This window comes from Phoenix dactylifera, chromosome 6 (genome assembly GCF_009389715.1).
Source record: "Phoenix dactylifera cultivar Barhee BC4 chromosome 6, palm_55x_up_171113_PBpolish2nd_filt_p, whole genome shotgun sequence".
NCBI classification, from domain to species: Eukaryota; Viridiplantae; Streptophyta; class Magnoliopsida; order Arecales; family Arecaceae; genus Phoenix; species Phoenix dactylifera.
This window is the reverse complement of record NC_052397.1, coordinates 5,221,015-5,241,095: the sequence shown is the minus strand read 5'-3', so window position 1 is coordinate 5,241,095 and position 20,081 is coordinate 5,221,015. Positions and strand designations below refer to the sequence as shown.

General features: G+C 36.1%; 1 protein-coding gene across 7 annotated transcripts; it reads right to left on the bottom strand.

The window, feature by feature from the left end:
* Positions 1-1,912: 1,912 nt before the first annotated feature.
* Positions 1,913-18,928, bottom strand: LOC103703082 (ATPase GET3B-like). Of its 7 annotated transcripts, XR_005512139.1 has the most exons (15): positions 18,744-18,925; positions 17,710-17,921; positions 17,465-17,527; positions 17,212-17,322; positions 15,390-15,464; positions 15,217-15,285; positions 15,048-15,113; positions 13,890-13,964; positions 13,716-13,814; positions 11,980-12,114; positions 11,408-11,668; positions 10,940-11,032; positions 8,322-9,091; positions 6,817-6,926; positions 1,913-2,175 (listed from the first exon to the last, which is right to left on the bottom strand). XR_005512139.1 is itself a non-coding variant. In XM_008785783.4 (11 exons), exons 1-11 carry the CDS (start codon positions 18,874-18,876, stop codon positions 11,531-11,533), a joined length of 1,176 nt encoding a protein of 391 aa, XP_008784005.1. In that variant the 5' UTR covers positions 18,877-18,925; the 3' UTR covers positions 11,179-11,530. The 7 variants fall into 7 exon arrangements, 1 of the variants encoding a protein (XP_008784005.1); XR_005512138.1 differs by lacking the exon at positions 6,817-6,926; XR_005512137.1 differs by lacking the exon at positions 8,322-9,091 and having other exon boundaries at positions 1,913-6,561.
* Between the last annotated feature and the right edge of the window lie 1,153 nt (positions 18,929-20,081).

Here is a 20,081-nt window from a genome sequence, read left to right as displayed (position 1 = left end):
TGCCACAGTAAAATACCTGAAATATCGCATATCTTAAAATGATTAAAGTTAAGACATGACCATTGCAAGAAACATTTCTGTTGAGTACACAAGGGGGTTGGCAAGCCCCAACTATATATATATATATATCTTTTTCTTTTTCTTTTTTTCTATTTTTGCAGTATGAGAGATACAATGCAAATATAACAGTACAATAATGAGAATGAACTATTATGAACACTGGTAAATTAAAATATAAATTCAGAAGCAATACAGATGGAGGCCATCTACCTCTAGTGACTCCAGTCCCACTGCAAGCAAGATGACCTGTCTTATAATGTAGCATCCTTTCTCCAAGTCTTATATGGTCTTCAACTGAGGTTTCCTCCATTTTGACACAGTCCATGCTGTCATGCTTAGCACAGAAGGGACCAAAAATAGAGAGAGCAATGCTGACAAGTCATTACCGATAATGGCAATGATCCAGTCTGAGTGCTCTGGACTCTGTTTTGGCATTTTTTGGATTATTAAGGCACCCAATACCCAGTCAAGCTGGGTACCGCCTACCTGATTTGCAAATCCAATCCTGCAGACAGTACAGAGCTGAAGATGCATCAAGTGCTTCAAAGACAGCTGAAGCAGCAATGACATGCACTAAAAGCCAGAGCAGATGCCAATTTAACTGCTATGACTGGCCTTAAACTGCCCCTATATATCAGCATTCCACTGTAGACAGATAATATATTATTTCCTCAGATCTGCGTTTCATGAAATAACAAAGTTTCCATTACATGTAACTTTTTCTTTTCTCAATAAGCCACTTTTCTTGATGGTTGAGACAGAAGCTTAGCTGTTTGGTCATGCATAAGTTACTCCAAAATATATGGGATAAACTATCCCTAAGCCACTTTAACACGAGGAAACTATAGGGTGGAATAGTTTACTCCGGGTTAAATGACAAAGTATTCTCATGAACATTTTGAATGTCCTATCTGCTCTGGAAAAAAGCAGGTTGTCAAAAGGTGTTTGGCTAGAATAGCTTGGAAAAAGAAGCTTAGAGGGGTCATATTCCATCTTAGCCACTAATATAAGGCACAGCCTAAGGACGCAACTGCTTGCAATATAAGTTAAGCCAGAGTAAATGCGTCAACTTACTCCTGACCCACTTTACTCCACAATAAATTATTCCATTAAACAAGGGTAGAACAGTTTGCCCAGGTTAGGTGGAAAAGGTAGCTTCACCAACTTTCTTTAAAATGTTCACTCTGCTTTCTAAATAAATCGGTTAGTGTTTGGTGGATTACATTGGAATAAATGGACTGCATGGGTCTTTTTCATTTAACCCTCCTTTAGCCTTGAACCAAATGCAACCTAAATGTCCATGCTCTCATCAAATACTGGGCAGAATAAAACCATAACACGTATTTCACTCACTAAAAACTGGACTTGTAAAAGAATACCTTACAGTAACTTTTTTCAGCTAATATATACGCTACTATGGTCTGACAGCTAAAAAGTTGAAGATAATATGTAGGATAATCAACAAAAAAAAAAAGAAAAAAAGAAAAAAATCCAAGCAACTTATAAGTTATAAAGCTCAAAAGAAAAAATTAGTGTTTCACATTCTACTCTGAATTTGAATGGATTTGAATCAAGTATTAACATAAGATGTGCACAGGGCATACCTTTTTTAATCATCAAGAGCGATTCCAAGACTTCCGTGCAGTAGGGCCACTATATAATATATATGCTGGAAGAGAAACAATAACACAAGTCTTCCTCATCCATAGAATGATAATTACTCTTTAACTTCAACCACTCTTCACCGAAAATTGTTCCCCAGCTAACATTAAATCAGAATAAAAATGATGTGGGACCCAGATCAAAGAACTATCAAACATTAGAAGATAACAAATTGAAGTAACCCAGTATATAGCAAACTTATCCAAAGCAAACAGAGTTTTTATTTGACATAAGCTTATTTGCAAATAGGCTGCTCGCAAGTACGTTGATTGAATTTGATAGCACGGATACCCCTACCTTGACATCAAAGGGATATATAGTCATTCAAGAGAAATAAAAAAAAACTGAAAACAGAATTCACATTTGATCTATAAAAGTAATTCTCAGTTGCCAAAAATCTCCCTTGCAATTTAGGTATATGATCCCAAGTGGCAGCTTGATGTAAGCATCTATCTGCATGTATCCAGAAGATTAAGCAATTTGTTAACTAAATTAAGATACAAGAAAACTTTTACACAATCAAAGAATTAAACCATAAAGCACAGATATTTGACCATAAATATGAAGACAGTCAAAATATTATCTGTTTCAACAATTTACATCCCAGTGCGTACCAATCCATACTGACAGTACTGGATCTTACCGGTAAGGTACCAGTACTCCACTATGCCCCCCATACAGGCAGTGTAAGGATACATGGTTTCACATCCTTTTTATTTTATTTTTTTGTCCGGAAACCAAGAAGCATACCATGGCATACTGTGCCGCCCGTACCAGTAAGGTACTGGTACAAGTACTGGTACTGGTGTTGTACACCTTGACCTCTTTTGTTCATTTATCATCAATTCTCAGCATGAGGTAACATTGGAGATGACACAAGTTCATGTCTGTTCATGGGAAAGGTAATGAATCATATTACATATACAATACTAATGAATGATCTTGTAAAGAAAAGATTAGACAATCAAGGGTAAGAGAGGCCTACAGCCAATTTTCTTCAAATTTTGTCTTTGGCAAGAAGATCCACCACATAGTTGGCACCAAGCTTTTGAGCGAAGGTGATCTCATCGATCCAAGAGGAGGGGAAAAAACTAATTTCAGCTGTTGTTGTATATACATGACATACATGCATATAAACAGCATTTATAAGATTTTCTATTGTATTACATCCAGACCAATCAGTTTCACTCTTGAAGTCATATTATACAACTCGCATCAATTAAACTCACACGTATAAGCATCTCTGATTTCCACATAAACTAACATCAAAGTTGTGTTTTTTTTTTGTTTTTTGTAATTATCAAATGCACGGTGGTATCTATCCCTGTTTCAGGCACCACCTTCCTCATGCTATGTGATTTCATGCTATCTCGAAGATTTTTGCATAGGGTCATAAAAATGTCCCTTGGATATTTGATGCATAAGTTAGATGTCTTTGTAGTGTCATGAAAACATTACATATCCTTTGCTATTTCACACATGTTCTTTAAATTTTATTACTACACTGACCATGTGAACGGTCACCTTGTCATCTATATAAACCCATGTAGTAGGTATTTGAAGTATGACAAAATGCCTAACTGTTTGAGTAACATAATAATTTTTCAGAGAAAAGTTTAAGATGAGGGAGTTCTCCTCTTGCTGTCAATACTAGGAGCTCTGTATGTTGTTTTCTCTGCCACATGCTTCTCCATCTATAGTTTTTCTGTTTAATTTATATTTGGTTGTCATGTAATGTTCTCAAATATTGCATCCCTAGTTCTAGGCCACCACCTTTTCTCAATGATAGCGAGTTATCTTTTATACTTTCCCCTAAATCTCACTACAACTTGAAAATAAGTTAGCAAAAATTTTCAGAAAATTTTTAGCAGAAAATTTGAAACACAAAGCTAGCCAAACTTATATCAGTCTCAACTATTTTATTTACTGTTACCACTGAAAATAGATTTCGTTTTCAAGATAATTTTCCCAGCAGATGTCCCCAGAAATTGCTCCCAGAATGAGCTCCAACAGATCTTTGCAATTATGATACATTACAATGCCATCCAGCAATTAAAATCCAAGAATCTGCTAAGGTATACACAAATGCCCAAAACATTATGAGGCTAATCCAACATGCATAAGAAGACGGCTATCTCACTCCTCATCCTTTCTATGCATAATAGATAAAGTGTTAAAGTTCCCGTATTGCAATGTGGTTTCAAAAAGAGTCTAACATAACTCACCTATACTCAGAACATAAGTAGCAAACTCCACCTTAACGGCCTTAGATATATTCTGACTTCTGACCACTTAGCTGTATATTCTAACTTCTGACCACTTAGATAGCTAGAAAAGGTCCAGTTGCTTAAAAATAGCATAGCCCTTGGTTTTCTTCTCCAAGCAACCAAAGTCATTCTGCGAGAAGATTCTAATCCTTCTACCATGAAAAGAATTCCTCTTCTGAGAAGATAGTGACATTATCTAGCACCATGTTCCAAGAGAAGATAAGGGGATGAGGTGCCAAGCAAGATGTAGACTTTCCAAGTCTTCAGAACTTCCAAAAGCAATATGATTTTAGACCATATAGAGATTCAGAGGAAAAGCAAATATGTTGACATAGGTCTAGCTATTCTAGAACTCAATTTAGACACTGCTGTCATCATATATTAATGCAGCAATAATATAAAACACCATAAACATCAACTTCTAAACATTTTTATTTTTAAAATACAATCTTTTAATTGTTCGAATGTGAAACTACCAAAATGATACATTTAAGGTTCTACACAACATAATATATATTGCAATGGCATCTATGTTATTTAGTATTCTTGAATGATTTGATTTTGTTTGACCATTTTTCAATTGGGACAAGGATTGATAGTTATGGCTACCTCTTCATAAGTTTGAACCTAACTGATACATATTTGGTCTGACTGAAAACCAAATCTGAGCTTTCAAACCACAAAATGTTTAATATAGTGACATAGAGAATAGTGTCAACTATACAATAGCATTTTCGATGCCTACAAATTGTCAAAGTGGACCCTAATAGAACACTGTATTAAATGCATCCAAGTTGTTGGTAAACAATTACATCAACCATACTATCTCATTAATCTCGATATTTTGCACATTCATTAATTATACAGCATGCAGGAACAATGGTCAAAGGGCCAATCCACCAAAGAATCTTCTCCATCGAAAAAACAGGGGGGTGAGAAAGCAATTCAACTATTGTAATGTGCACACATTTAAGGTATAGGCCAGCTAGGATATGTTAACAGAGTCTCAAATAAGCACAAAAACCAACTATTACAACTTTCTAACACAGATAACACTTATGAGAAGTGATAAACTTTCCTAGAATGACCATAAATTTGGTCTAGATCAAAGAGAGAGCACTAAGTAAAAAAGAACCAATCCACTACTAATATAAGCACCTTTAAGGACAGAATTTTCATATAAAACCTCCTCCACTCTAGTTTAGAGACAAGGCAAAGAAACTCTTCCCATCTTTAATTATTCCTGAACAAAAATGAGGCCTAGACCAAACTTCTAGACACTATTAAAGAGCGAAATGCAAACCATCTAAAAGACACTTAACAAAGCTAAAGAAACCTTAAAAGAAAACCTCCATATCAAACATCAAACCTAATATGAACTTATGATTACTTATCAAGCCAAGCTGATTTCAAATACATATCTGCATACCTAAAAGAACCTTGAACACCCAAGAACCCTATACCATGAGAAATCAAGTAAAGCGTCATTCCCAAGAATCAGTACCATAAAATGAAGCAATATTAGCTACGAGGAAGCATACCTACTTTCTCCCAAATAAGATCCACACCTTTCTAATTTAATATTTGTTGAACCCCTTCAAAATATAAATCCCCATTGACCAGATTCTGTGAAGCAGGTTCTCTTTGCAGATGTCCTACATTCTTAATGAGATAGTTGCTGCCACGATCACTCAGCTTTCATCTCATCTATTGTTATTTACACAACATTACAGCAACTTAATAGTTTTAGAAGCAAAAAAGGAGTAACATTATACTTGCATATTAGCCATTAAGCCTTGTCCGTTGCGGAAGGAGTAACTTTTGAAATAATCCATTAAAATTTGAACAGGCAATATAATCAATTTTTAAACCTAATGTCAATCCTTTAGAATTGGTACTAAGTCATAAAGAAGACACCTCAGGACAAGAAAGGGCTTTGTGGCTTGAGATTAAACCTAGATGGCTACACCTCTCTACTTGATTATCCAGTTCATGCTCATGCGATCAAGTAGCAATCCCCCAGTTGGGAACAAGTCTATGCAAAAGGAAGAAACACAAGGGGCTTACAATTCTCTCCAAGGTACAACTTCTAAAACAAAAAGCTGAAATGGAATGTGATCCCCAATTTTCCATTGATATTTCTTTTATAAATAGTTTCAGATTATAATGGAATTTCAGAAAAGGAGATATAATAGAATCAACAAATTTGAGCTAGTAAAAGGCCTAAGTGAGACAATATATATATATATATATATATATATATATGTATGTATATGCATGTATGTATGTATGTGTGTGATGCAAGTTCAGCTTCAAAAAAGATGGTGGGTTTAGAAAGCTAGCAATCATGAAAAAGAAAATTTTCTCAAATTTCATCTGCTGCACCAAGATATGATGTAATTTTGGCTTCAGCAAAGGTGAATATGGTAACCTAGAAGTCATATGTTGCCCCAAAAAATGACAACAGTATGGTGCTCCAGCTACTTGCAGGAGAATGGAAAATCAGTGCCAGAAAATGTATCTGGTTTTTTTTGAAAAAATCCTTTATGCCTACCTTCCACTAAAAGGGTACCTACATACAAACAATTTAATGTCGTATTCTCAAATTTGAACAACTCATAGAACCTAGCGGCTATTTTTTGCAGCAATTATTCATTCATAAAAAAGAAAATGTGATTTAGTTGTGTTGAGACCTTCAAAGATCATTGCAAGATAATCAAACCAAGTCACGTCAACTTCAGTTGATGACTATTATTAAAAAAAATAAAAGGTGAGACCTTATATAGATGGATTAATTCGCTTAAAATTTCGAAGGGCAAAATGAAACCTGAGCTAAACCCTTGCCAAACTCAACTATCCCAGTCTTTTCCGGATCACCTTCTCAAGTACCCAAGGCATAATTTGCAGCAACCTATGCATAGATGCCTTCATCAGAGCCTGTAACAATACTCGCATGAACAGTTAGGTTCGCCTCCTAATAAAATGATAACTTTCTATCTACAAAGCCATAGAGATATCAGTCATTGATACAAATTGAGCAACAAAAAGGTAGATAGCAGACTAAGGCCGAAGAGCAACTAAAATTCATGTGAATGAAGGACGCTGAGCTTATGAAGGTGAATGAGGCAGCATATTCAATATATGGAAGGTCGGTCTTATTGAGTTTTGCTACATTGATTGGAGGGCTACATCAAGGGTTAGGATCATGCAGTTTCAGCTGAACTTTGAAACCAATACCTAAACTTTGGTTTTTCCAGAGCTTACCAGAAATAGTGGTTGGTCTTAGAGTCTCACCTGATATTCTCTAGCCCAAATTTGACTTAAAAGGTCAAATCTACTGTATATCAGCGATCTTTGCCTCTTTGGTCATATCTTCATTTCTTCAATGTTCTCAGATGCATTTTCTTAAAATCTAATTCTAAACTGAATATGCAAGTTTCAATATTTTGAAGTGTTGTGACATTGGATTCACAAAGAAATCCTAAATCTCATAAAAAAATATTTCTTATGCATTAGAGAATAATTAAACTGTGCATCAATATATAACAAACAGATGATGTGAAATGCAATTTAACTTAAAAAATTATGATTTTTTGGCTATTTCAGCAAGAGATCACTTAAACTGTATGCCTATTGATCACAAACAATTCAATAAATTTTAAAGCGCTTACTTACTTGACTCCTTTTTCTTAAATTTTTCTAATGTTTCCCGATAGTATAGTATTTTTTTATTTTTTAATTGTTTTTGGCTGAAACTGCTGAAACTAAAGTTAAGCTGCCAAAACTGAAAATCACAGTTCGCTTCTGTCCAAATTGAAACTGAGTTCCAACTTTGGTATCATGGTCTTTTGAATAGTTTATCCTGCTTCATCCAAACAAGTTAAGGAACATGGGTTGCTTACACCTCCAAGTACCTAAGAATGCAAGAGATAAGCTCAGGTACATGATAGCACAAAAAAGAAACCATCAGCAATGGTTGAATTTTGAAACATCTCCAGCAAATGAGATAATGGGAATGATTTGGTCTCTTTCTGATGTCATAAAACTACTTGACGATGAATTTATACTCATCTCACTCTTAACGGCTACAACTTATGAGCACCACAAAACTCCAAAGCGCATAACTGGCTCTAGTAACTCCAGTAAACCTCCATCTGGCAACCCATATACGACACTGACACAAGCATCTAAATCACTTATATCAATATACCCAAAAAGTAGGAAATTCTGATACCAAAATTCAAGACCGGCAACATGAATTCAAAATCCCATTTTTTAAGAACTTCCAGCTGATCTAAAACAAAGTTGAAAAGGAACTGAGATATTAATCACCTGCCTGAGATCACAGTGGCGCAATCATTCTGGAACTGAAAACCGGACCACCACAGAACCTTCCTGCAAGACATCAGTATCCTCTCCACAATTCCAACGTCAAGCAAACGCAAAGCCTGCCGTCGCCATGAGCCTAATTTCAGCCCCTCAACCGATCCCTCGTCGCACTCCCCTTTCCAAACTACAGCAGCTCCACCAGCGACCTCCCCGGGCCCTCAGGATCCACCGACTAAGCCGAAAGCCCGCGGTCTCATCTTCATCGACGACACCACACCAACATCGAGCTCCACATCGCCCCTCGCTCGATGGTACACCCGAAGACATGGATCTTAGTCCCGGTACTCCCGCCATCTAATATAATACCGAATTTCGGAGAGCCAGGGAGAACGGCCGCCGCGAGGAAGAGCCGGAGGCCAGCGAGGTAGTTCTTGAGGACCGGGGAAGAGATCCAGGAGGCGAACGAGAGGCGGACGGGGGTGGGGGAAGAGGCAGAGGGCATGGGGTTCTTCTAGGATTTAGCGTCCTCGCCATGCGCCGCCTTCGCCGGCCGGAAGAAGAGATGGAGAGACTGAAGGAGAATCTTGGGCTTTTCCGGTTTACGATGGGACGGGATAATTGCTTCGGAGTTCCGGCAGCACTAAACGTGGGCGTTGGAGATGGCCCGCGAAGGACTGAAAAATCGGTGGATCTGAAAATTATATGTTTCGAGTAAGGACCTATGAATAAGTTTATTTTCCAAGATTTGGATGGTGAGCCGGCGATCGCCATATCTGAAAAATGAAAAATTTATGAATTGGAAATTTAGCAAGGGATCCTCCAGATATGGTTTAGTTATGCTATCTGTTAGAACTTGTAATGTACATGATGAGTACAAATCCTAGGTGGTCAATTTGGATGAAGTTGCAAAGGATTAGAGGTATGGATAGATGAGATTAAATAAGAGAGAGTAGATTTAGGTGAGATTTCTGAGTTATTTTTTTTAAAAAAAATTTCTTGCATTCGACGTTGAAGATTTTTTTGATAGTGCGTATAACATCTTTCTTTCTCTCTATTTATAATCGATCTAGATAAATTTAGTTTTAATTGCAAGAAATCTTTGTGATTAGATTAACGCTAACAAAAGTAAATTGTTTTCTTCACCTTTTAGTGAATCATTATATGTTAAGGGATGAAATTCAAAAGTTGTTATAAGTTAGGGTAGGGTGTTGAAAATAATCTCATCAAAAGAAAAGAAGTATAAAAAATTCAAAATGGAGAAAAACATTATAAATCTTAAATGACTTTCTCTTTGAATGTAATTTATTCTTATTATCATTAATTGTATGATTGTTTTGTTCATCCAAACTAGATATTGACTATCTCACGGCCTATTTCACTATTATCACTATTTTAAGGTCTTAGAGTCGAATTTCAAGAATTTATCCAACTTACGGTAACTCTTTACATTTAAAAACCGAACTCCATGCCTAATGATTAACTTGATTATTAAAAACAAATCTCATCAAAACTATTATTTTGGATAATTTTAGAGGGTTCAACAATTTTGAGTTAGAAATGCTTAATTTAAATTTAATAAATTCTATACTGCCTACTTAATTAAATCAAAAGTAATTTCAATTTTGACATTAGGGATATTTTAGTTGATCTAAAAAAATTCAATATGCTCAAATGACCTGCAATTATTTTTTCCTCTTTTAATATAAAGGAGGGGAATCCATTGAGTATAAATTATTCAAGTTCAAATTCTTAAGAATGTGCCACCCAAGATTTATACCTAAAACCTCCCCTTCTTAAAAAGAAGGGGACGTAGCCAATGTAGCAAATTCTAATTTATTTTCTACATTTTCATAAAACTATGAGCAAGGAACATACATTTTTCGAATTAATACTATCATGATTTCTATGGGGCTAAAGATAATTCAAGGGCTTCTTAAGGAATTTACAATAAACTAATTATAATGCATGGAATCTCTTCATCGGCTCTAGCATCTGCTCCATTTGTCACCATCCCCACTAATTTCCCCCCTATCCTTGCCCACCACCTCATCTACCTACTTCTACCTTTCTTTGCCGAGGTTGGCCTAAGTTGCGAAAACACTACATCCCTCGTCTATCTCTATTCGGAACATGGCCGCCCTCCTCCATGACCTTCTTGCTGGTCGCATCTCATCTTCAACCATACCTCCCCCTTATACCATCTAGGATGTCATCTTTGCTCATGAGCCCCACCTCAACTTTACCAACAATGCTGTGCTTCTTTTTCTGCTGCCTCTCCCACACTTTCAATAAATTGATGCCAATTTGTCACCATATATGTTTTGGCCACCATATCGAGAAAGTACATTGTTGAATACACAACAGGATAAGTTGGTTCCAAAAAGGTTAAATCTGGACCTGACTGCAAAAAAATACAGCCTGATCTCTTTTTGTGAAATCCATTATGAAGTGTTTTTTTTTTTTGTTGCAAAATCCATTTATTAGAAATATTTTCTAGCCCCAATTGACTTTTTAATTGTTTTTACAAAACCTCAAAAAGAAAATCAGGAGATTTTCTGAATAATCAGAGATTCATTGCTATTAGATCCCAAAACAACCATAACAAGACACAGAAAGATTACCAAATCAGTGTGCCCCAGATTCATTGCTATTAGAATGCTCGTCTTACTCCAGTCTTCTTTCATTTTTTTCTGCACCATGGTCATTTGCATTACCTGATGAATCACCTACTGGTTGTGAGTGCTTTCAATCATCTTAACAAATCAATCTGACAATTGTGATCAGTAATATTTCCTTCCAGAGTTGCATACATATGCAGCTTAATTAGTCATAGTAAAATAGATTTTAAAGGACACAGGCATCAACAAACAGTGGTTCTTTTAGAATTAAGCACTATACATGAATGTGTGCATGCATTAAACCTTCCAAAAAGAATCTTATCTAGATAATCAGCATTTGATACATGATATAAAGCTCAGACTAATACTGCTTTCCTCTGTTTCATAGGTTAGCTTGCTCTGTTTACATTTGAAGCCCATCAACTGCTTCAGGTGTGAACAGGTTATGTATATTCAGGCCATGGGCCTTACCTTTAAGTTCCAATGTAGTAATGTGCTGATCGTAGGGCTGGTATTGGTGTATGAAGAATAAACGGAGCAAGACCACTAGCAAAATTATGATCTCCAACATGCTCATTTTCTGGTACCTGGATGCTACTTCCAGACAATCTCGCCCATGAATCTTAGGGCAGGAACACCCCTGATCTCTACATCAACCAGCGGTGCTTGGATTTGCTTCAGGCTCATGAGTTCCGGATCATTTTGGATCATTTCAAGCGCACGCATTTGATCCTGAAATGAAAGAGCAAAATGACAGTTGTGTCTTTGAAATAATTCAAACCGAAGAAGACATTTTACAATGTTTTCAAGAAATAACTGCAGAAAAGAAACTTTAGTATGTTTAGAAAAGAAGAGCGATAACTAGCAAGTCAGAAAGATGAGATTGAACACTTGGTTATTTGTTGTGTCACCACCATGCAATCAGAGTTCTCGTACTTGTTTATCACATAAAAGTGAAGAAATAGCAACAAATCCAGAACAATTTTGAGCTACGTGATGAAGGAAAATAAGCACTTCATACTTATGAAAATTAGTGGTTTTACCTTCCTTTTCATTGCACAAAACTTGCAGTCTGAAGCAGATGGTGGTAGAATCTGGTTGATGACAAGCCTCTTGACAGGCACATTTTCTTTCCTCAAGGAAGAACACAGTCTCGATGACTCACTAATTGCCATGACCTCAGAAAATTTAAACACTGAACTCAGTTAAAAAGCTTGACACATTTACATGTATGCATTAGATATTAGGCACATCCATTATAATGTACCAGAGATCAGTTACTATTATCAGCAATGTGAATTAAAGCATCCAGAAGAAGTTATGTGCAACCAAACAAGAATCAGCAGGCATAAGCTTGGCTGCCAACTCTAATTTAATTAGAAGAATGCAGTCTTCTTTGCTAGACTCTTTTAGTTGCATAGGTACTATGAAGCTCTTAGTTTTATTCTTGCCAGGGCAGCTTTAGCAGTAGCTGTCAGTGAAAGAATGAAATCGTGAAGCGCGATATAGAGGCAAGGCCAGTATGTAAGTTTTTTTTCACAAATTATACAGTCTTTTCCTGCTTGAACAACAAAAATCCATCATTTCTCCAGGAATATAAGAGTATGAATGAGTTGGTTCATAACTTTATACAATATCACTGAATCCAACAGGAAGACCTCCTGTTTTCCGAACATCATAAGCCTGTCCATTCCCCTCCTGAGGATCTTGCTATCCATTTCAAACTAGGAAAACCATTACACCTGCCAAATAATCTAGACACCCAAATGCTTCAGTAAAGGAAATTGTTAAAAAACAAAAAAAGAGTCCCCAGCTAACATGGTCAAAATGGAGCTTCACTGCATAACAATTGAATTAAAGCCTTCTCCTTTTCAATAAGCTTTTGTCAACAGATGATCTCTAAACTCCCTTCCACTATATCTTCTTAAATGCAATTTGAAGTTATAAGCAATCCCTCACGACACTTCAATTTTTCTGGGTCAACAACAAGGCATCTCCAGTTGAAATTTCTTTCATGTTGGCATTCAAGCCCCATTAGATTCTAATATCCTTTTTTTTTCTGCACCTGATAGATACATTTAACCTATCTATTTTTTCCTTGAAATTCTATTTAAAGAAAAGAATCTAACACTTACTGTTCTTCATACCTGAATAAGTTAATTTTCTGCCCTATTTGGACATTTTCTAAGCATGACACTACCAGCAACCATTTCATTTATAATTTCAAAAAAATACGTTTCCAAACTTTTTCTCTTCCTTTCCCACATTACTAGCATTGTCCCTTGTTGAATTAGTTCCTTGCATATGGGAACCCCTTTTGATATGTCAGAACATGCATGTCTGTATTTCATGAGAATTGATAACATAAAGGTACTAAGTGTCGTGACCGCTGTCAATATTTTTCCAAAAAAAAAAAAGAATATGGAATTTTCTGCAATAATTATGTTTGACTAAGATATACAGGATCAATCCAGATAAATCTACAACTTGAATCCCGAAAGCAGATTGAATCAAACAGTGTAAGCCAGAGAGACAAGTTCAATCCTGTAAGCAGATCAAATCAAACAAAGCACTGCTATATGAGTTTCACCGAAAGTCTGCTTGAATAAACTAGACTTCTTTCCCCCAGTTTCTAGCATACGTGGCGATGCAACAGATGCAGACATGCAACAGCATGCATGTATGCACAAAAAGAGACAGACTTGCAGCAAGATAGAGGGGCGAGGTGAAAGGATCGAAAGATGGAGGAGAACAAAAATTGATAGGACCTAGTACTTACTGTCGGAATTGTGACAATGATGAATTCAGTTGACTCAGTGTCCCGGAAAAGCTCCCTCACTTTGATCATTCTCTCCCTCAGTTGCTCTAGTTTGTCAGTCTACACAAGTGGGAAATGTAAAACAGTTAGCAGAATTATAAGGCACAATTTATGTCCCAACAAACTTGACCTTACAGCATCCTGTTGTGGTCCTTCTTGTCCAAAAACAGATTTAATGGCTGATGCTGCTGAAGCTAACTTCTGTCTTAGCTGAAATGGATGAAGGGCAGTAAAAAAAAAAAAAAGAGTCATTAAGATAGTCTACAACTCATAGAAAATTGTATAATAGTAAGCAATGCATGCTTATCAAATTGAAAAGAACTCTGACAGTATAATAAAACAATTTAAAACAATAAAGCCACTAGGTGAAATAGAGAAATTGCTTCAAAATTTACTGCAGCCAGTTACATTTATCCCCTGATACCACATACCAAAACCAAATTCCACTTGTAATAAGTTACATGATCTATGTCCATGAATATAAAGTTAGCATGATATATGGAATTTTATGAACTAGTTATACAAAGCTATGTCAAATCAATGTCTTACAAGTATGATGACAGGGGAAAAAAAAGCAATTTCATTCATGAAATGTCAGAGGTCACCTTGTATGGATCAAAGCTTGCATAAAAAGGGTTGATATGTCATAATCAAGTTAGGTTATGCAAAAAACTTTGATATGAATTTCTTTTTTCTAACATCAACTTCCATGAGAAGATAATTTCCCTACCAATCTACTATTCTAACTTCTATAAAGATCTAACAAATAAACAAGTTTATCCTGCAACAAAATTAATAAGCATTTTTGTAGGTCTTCCGGATATGTTTCCTGTTCAAAGTTTCAGCCAGCTTAAGTTAAAGATTCAAAACCAAGCAAAAAATATATAGGGAATTCATAAATATTTGTGACTGCTTACACTTAAAAGTAAATAATAACAATAGACAATACAGCACTGCAAGCAACCACATAATAGAAAAAAGAGACAAGGTACTTTTAACATGGTGGGTTAACGTTGCTAAATATCGTCACCTTTATGTCAAGTATGGATGTATTTACTTAAAAAATATATATATATCAGGGATAGTCCTTCTGGCTCATAAGGGGAGAAACATTTATATTATATCAATTTTGTTTGTTGATGTAGTTTTAATCCAGAAAGAAGCCAAACATGTATCATATATAAACATGCTTGCAAATAGCAAAAATGACTAGGGTGGATGTGAAAAAAAAAACAAATGAGGAAAAAAATCCATGGCAGGTATCAGTTACAGATTTGTTTAAAAAAGTCACACCTTCATGATCTTGCCAATGGAAGCATCCAAGAAGTCTGGCAAGGACAAAAGTCGAAGAGTATGACCCTAACAGTAGATGAATATGGAATCATATAAATGAGTATAGAGCAAAACAGGCATAGGAATTTTTAAATAGATACCAAAAGATAATCCATTACAGAGTGCTTACTGTTGGAGCAGTATCAAATATTACACGGCTAAACATCCTATACTCTTGTGCTTCAACAAATTGCATGACCTGGTAAAAGTACAGGGATCGAAATTAAGATAAAATAAGACAGCGAAAAAAGGTGTTAAAAAGAAGTAGCTAGTATCCACTGTTACAAAAATTCAGATTTATACCTTTGAAATTGCAATAGCTTCATCTAGTCCAGGAGGAGGTGTATCCAGCAACTCTCCAAGTTTTAGTTCTCCTAGCTAATCATAAATAGGCAACCAGTGAGTAAAGGATGAAAAATTAATCTACAAGGTTCACCACACCAACAGTAGGCTGCTAAAACAAGATAAATTTTATAAACGTAGAGAAAAATACAAACAAAATGCATAACTTGGCAGAGTAGAAATTGCTGCACCTACTTCTAGTAATTTGAATGTCATTAAAGTGAAAGTGTTTCTGTATGCAGTATCTCAAGGATATGCTCTTTGAAACTAATTTGCAGTGCAAAAGAACAAAGTCGTGTATATAATTTGAAGAAGATCATAACATAGAGCTCCATCATCTCGTTTAGCACTTTTTGAAAGCTAACAAGTAAGCCTGTTTAGCAATCTTTGGGGAATCAACAAGGGGAGATTAGGGTCTGAGTTAGATGGTTTATTGTAAAGAATACAGATTTTACATGTTCTAGAACAAAATATGCATTTGCATGTAATCGTGACCAATTAATTTTAATTGTCTTCCTTAATGAAGAAAGATGCTTGTCTTTGTGCTGGTGCAATAGTGGTTTGTGATGGGGAGGGAATATAGCACCGTTTTTTCACCCTCCTTCTAGGGTCTATGTCACATGAGTACTAGTACTCTTGGATGGTTTGTGATCACAAAGTTAGTAGAAGACAATAGAAACAGATGCAAGCGTAGCATCAATCAAAGTGACAAGAAACTAACAAGCAATCTGTAAAATTTTGCTGGAAATTTATTTCATATCAGTTTTTGCAACTCTTAGTGCATGCTCAAAGTGAAATTATAGTACTATATTTCAGACATTAAAGCTAAAATGATGGAATTTGAACCTCAGCAATGAAATGAGCTCGTGTGCACAATGTAAAGGAGATTACAGCGGGAATGAATACCCAAAAGTTCAAAATTCTACTATAGTCTAATTTTACTTGGACATTTATAGACATGATCTGGATGTACCTGTTTCCATTATCAATTATGTGATTTAGAAAATCATGCAAGAACCAAATAAGTGATTCAGAACCAAAATTGGCACATTACCTTGCCCTAATACCATAAGAAAGAAAGAGGGAACTAGTTACAGATGGCCTTGTGATGAAACAACTGACGAATAACTTAACAAATTCCTAAGTTGTCTTGGGCAAACTCGCAGTCCCAGAATTGCTAACAATTGAACAGAGAAGAATTAAGTTAAGAAAACGCATTGATAATGTAAGGTCGTTTCTGCAAAGATAACAACTCTCTCAACAACAATGGAAAAGAAAACTGATTGAAAAAAATAAACTGATTCAATCATTTAGTATATTCTGATAATTCTTGATCAAATTGCTTGATGGTTGCTTATGAAAGTACTAATGAGCATAAAAGGAAAAGAAGAAGAACCCACTTCTTTCATGATACCTCTGGAGCTAAACCATTTCCAAAAAACCAATCAAACTTTTAGACCCTGACTCGTACAATGAAAAGTCTGACATGTCAAACAAATAGCAGGCATAGATGTCAGCATTTAGCTTCTCAAAGAAGATTTTGTGTTGTACAAAATTTATTGAAAAAAACATTCCTCTTACATGAATTGGCATGAAAATGGAGAGACAAACATCTTCAAATACTAGGGATTGTGATCAATCAGCACATTTAGTTGTGTGCTGAAAAGATTTAGAAGCATGTTCATTTAGAAGCATATTCATGATTGTGTGAACGAAATCGAAACAAGTGATTAATGCACACTTCGCTGGTAATAATGACAATTTACAACTTTTTAGGCTGTACCTGTTCAGCAAGCAGTCCAAGACCCATACTGTCCATTAAATCTTTAACCCCAGTCCCTCCACTCCTTTGACTTGCACTGCGAAATTCTTCCCTAGCCTTCTCAGGATTTATCTGTAAAAGAAACTTTACTGTTCAACATTTATTGGAGCATGTCAATAAGGAGAAGCAAATTATTTCAAAAAAGAAGAGTTTGCAAAGATGTGTAGAAAGTGAGAAGCCTTATAGAAGTAACTCCAACTATATGCACTCTTACCTCTAGCGCAAACAGAGGAGAATCCGGTCCATCAACTGGCACCAGTGTTCCTCCACTCAAATCCTAGAGACAATATGAGTAGAAAACACAGACTAATTGAGATTCCACTCTCAATTTTACCACAAAATAAGGTAGTATATAGCAAACTTGCTTTCCTGAGCTTGTGAGATTTGGTAACCAATAAAAGGAAATCTTACAATTTTTTTCAACACAGGAATAACTCCACTGCATATATATTCATGTACCTGCGCAAAAGAATCACTTAAAGAGTGTGCAGGGTCTGTAGACACTACAAGGGTAGGATGGCCATTATTCGCAAACTTAACAGCCAGGGATGCAGCACTGCTCGTTTTCCCAACACCACCTTTACCACCAAGCATGTAATACTTCCGCTGAGTCCCTGCAGCCATCTCATCAAACCCTGCTGTAGCTTCTGCAGGGGTGGCAATTGATTGCACTGCAACAAAAAAAGAAAAAAAAATTTCAGAATAAACCTTCAGCTTTGAGTGCTCTCAGAGATTGCACGCAGGAATTACAGTAACAGGGGTCTCCAAAATCTAATTTTAGCAAGGATTTACGTAAGATCGACAGAATCTTTTATGAATCCATCAATCAGAATGAATCATCTAACAAACCTATTTCCCAGAAACTATGACGGCAATCTCAAACCTACGTCGCTAGTAAATCAAAGAAATAGTATTGACATATTAAAAAGATGAACTAACGAGGAAATATCAAATTTTGGAGACTCTAATGGCACAAAATCAGCACTTTCCGCTACAACGTTAAGTACATGGAGTGTGAAAAGCAAATTAGGGGAAGCAAAGCTAACAAGCTATGTTATCAGGATGATTTCAATAATTAGAGTCTCCAAAATTTGATATTTAAGGTTTATAGGATTTGGTATATTATTATGACTCTAGTAATTCACAACAGATCATCGTAACCTTTTTCTACCACAAATTAGAGTGATTATTTCAAGTAATAGAAAACTAATAAAATCGAGTAAAAAGAAGGGGGAAAAGGAAACAAAAACCCCCACCATAAACTCACAATTGGCCGATATAATAATGACAACCATCTAGGGGAGGAACAGCAACTAGAGAGCGAGAACTAGCAGCAAGTTCGCACCTTTCTCGAACCCTAAGCCCTATGACTGACTTCTGATATCAGACTGATCTCAGAGAGAGAACCGCTCGACCTTATTCCAATCCCAACCGCTTCCTCGATTAAACCGACAACCTTTCAGAAAGAGAGGGAGGCAGGGACGAAGACAAACCTCGGAGGGTCCGGCGGACGACGAGGGTGGGCGGCGAGCGGGTGGAGGCGAGCGGCGGCGGGCATGGCGAGAGGTGGCGGGAGGCGGCTAGGGAGAGGCGGCAGGCGAGGAAGGGGGAGGGAGTGAGCAACATTGGGGAAAGATGGGAAGGAGGCTTCCACGTTAGCCTGGGGGTCCAGTTTTAACCGGACTGGTTTTAGAAGAGGCTACGAAAGAGCTTAAAATAATTGAAAGTCTGCTTGCGGACCTCCCAATAATTTTCAACTTATTTATTTTGGTAAAACGAATAAGTTTCATTTGAAACTTTGTTCGGCGGAAGATCATTTTGCACCTCGTCGTTAATCAAAATCCTTAAATCCTCAACCCTTGCTCCTTGCACCATCTTTAAATCCTTAGTTCTTAAATCCTTAAACTATGTTAAATGACTTAATTTCTCAATTTTTTAATTTCAAGAATAACCACATAATCATTTCTTCAGTAAATTTATGCATTCCCATAATGTCGTTAACTAAATTTTTGTTGGATTTCTATAAAGGAGATTCTAACGTTAATAGGCCAATCAAAATCTTTTATTAGTAAAAATATTAAAAAATCCTACTTTCTTAATTTTGAGTTCTGCAAGTAACCATAATGCTTGCTCTACTAAAGATTTAGAATATTCATATTATAGTCTTAGATTTTTCTGTCCACAAATATAAGACATGCTAGACTTCTACGGAATAAGAGATTCTGATTGTGCTTAACTTCAGGAACAAAGAAAATAGCAAACAAAATACGTATAGATAAATCCAGTCATGCTACATCTAAATACTAATTCAACAAGAAAAAAAGATTCAAAAATTAGGGAATTAGAAAATTAAGCCTTGGGAACGAACCTACCTAGGGCTGTGGGTGGTGGTGGGGCAACTCCTCACCATGGAGCTGCGGGTACCGGATTTCTTGCCTAGGGAGGACCTTGTGAATATCTTGGTGATCTGGCTCCGACTACCTAGCTTCTGCCGAAGTGCTAGACTTGAGAATAAGGAAAAAGTTTTTTTTTGGATAAAATATATAGGAACAAACCTACTCGTGATAACTTTTGCACTAATAAGCAAGAGAAAATCCAATTGAGCAACAAAGCAAGAACCTACTTTTTTTTAAAAAAAACGATATCATCATAATATACATGGACTCCAAGAACTTTCAAGGGATGAGGGAGAAATTCTTCTGGATCAAGAGTCAGAGATGATATTTATAATGCATTTGAAAAGTTAATTATTTTCAAGTCTTTTTAAAATTTATATATTAATTAAATTATCCCAAGTCTCTTGCGGTCATGGCCGGGTAGGGGAAGAAGAA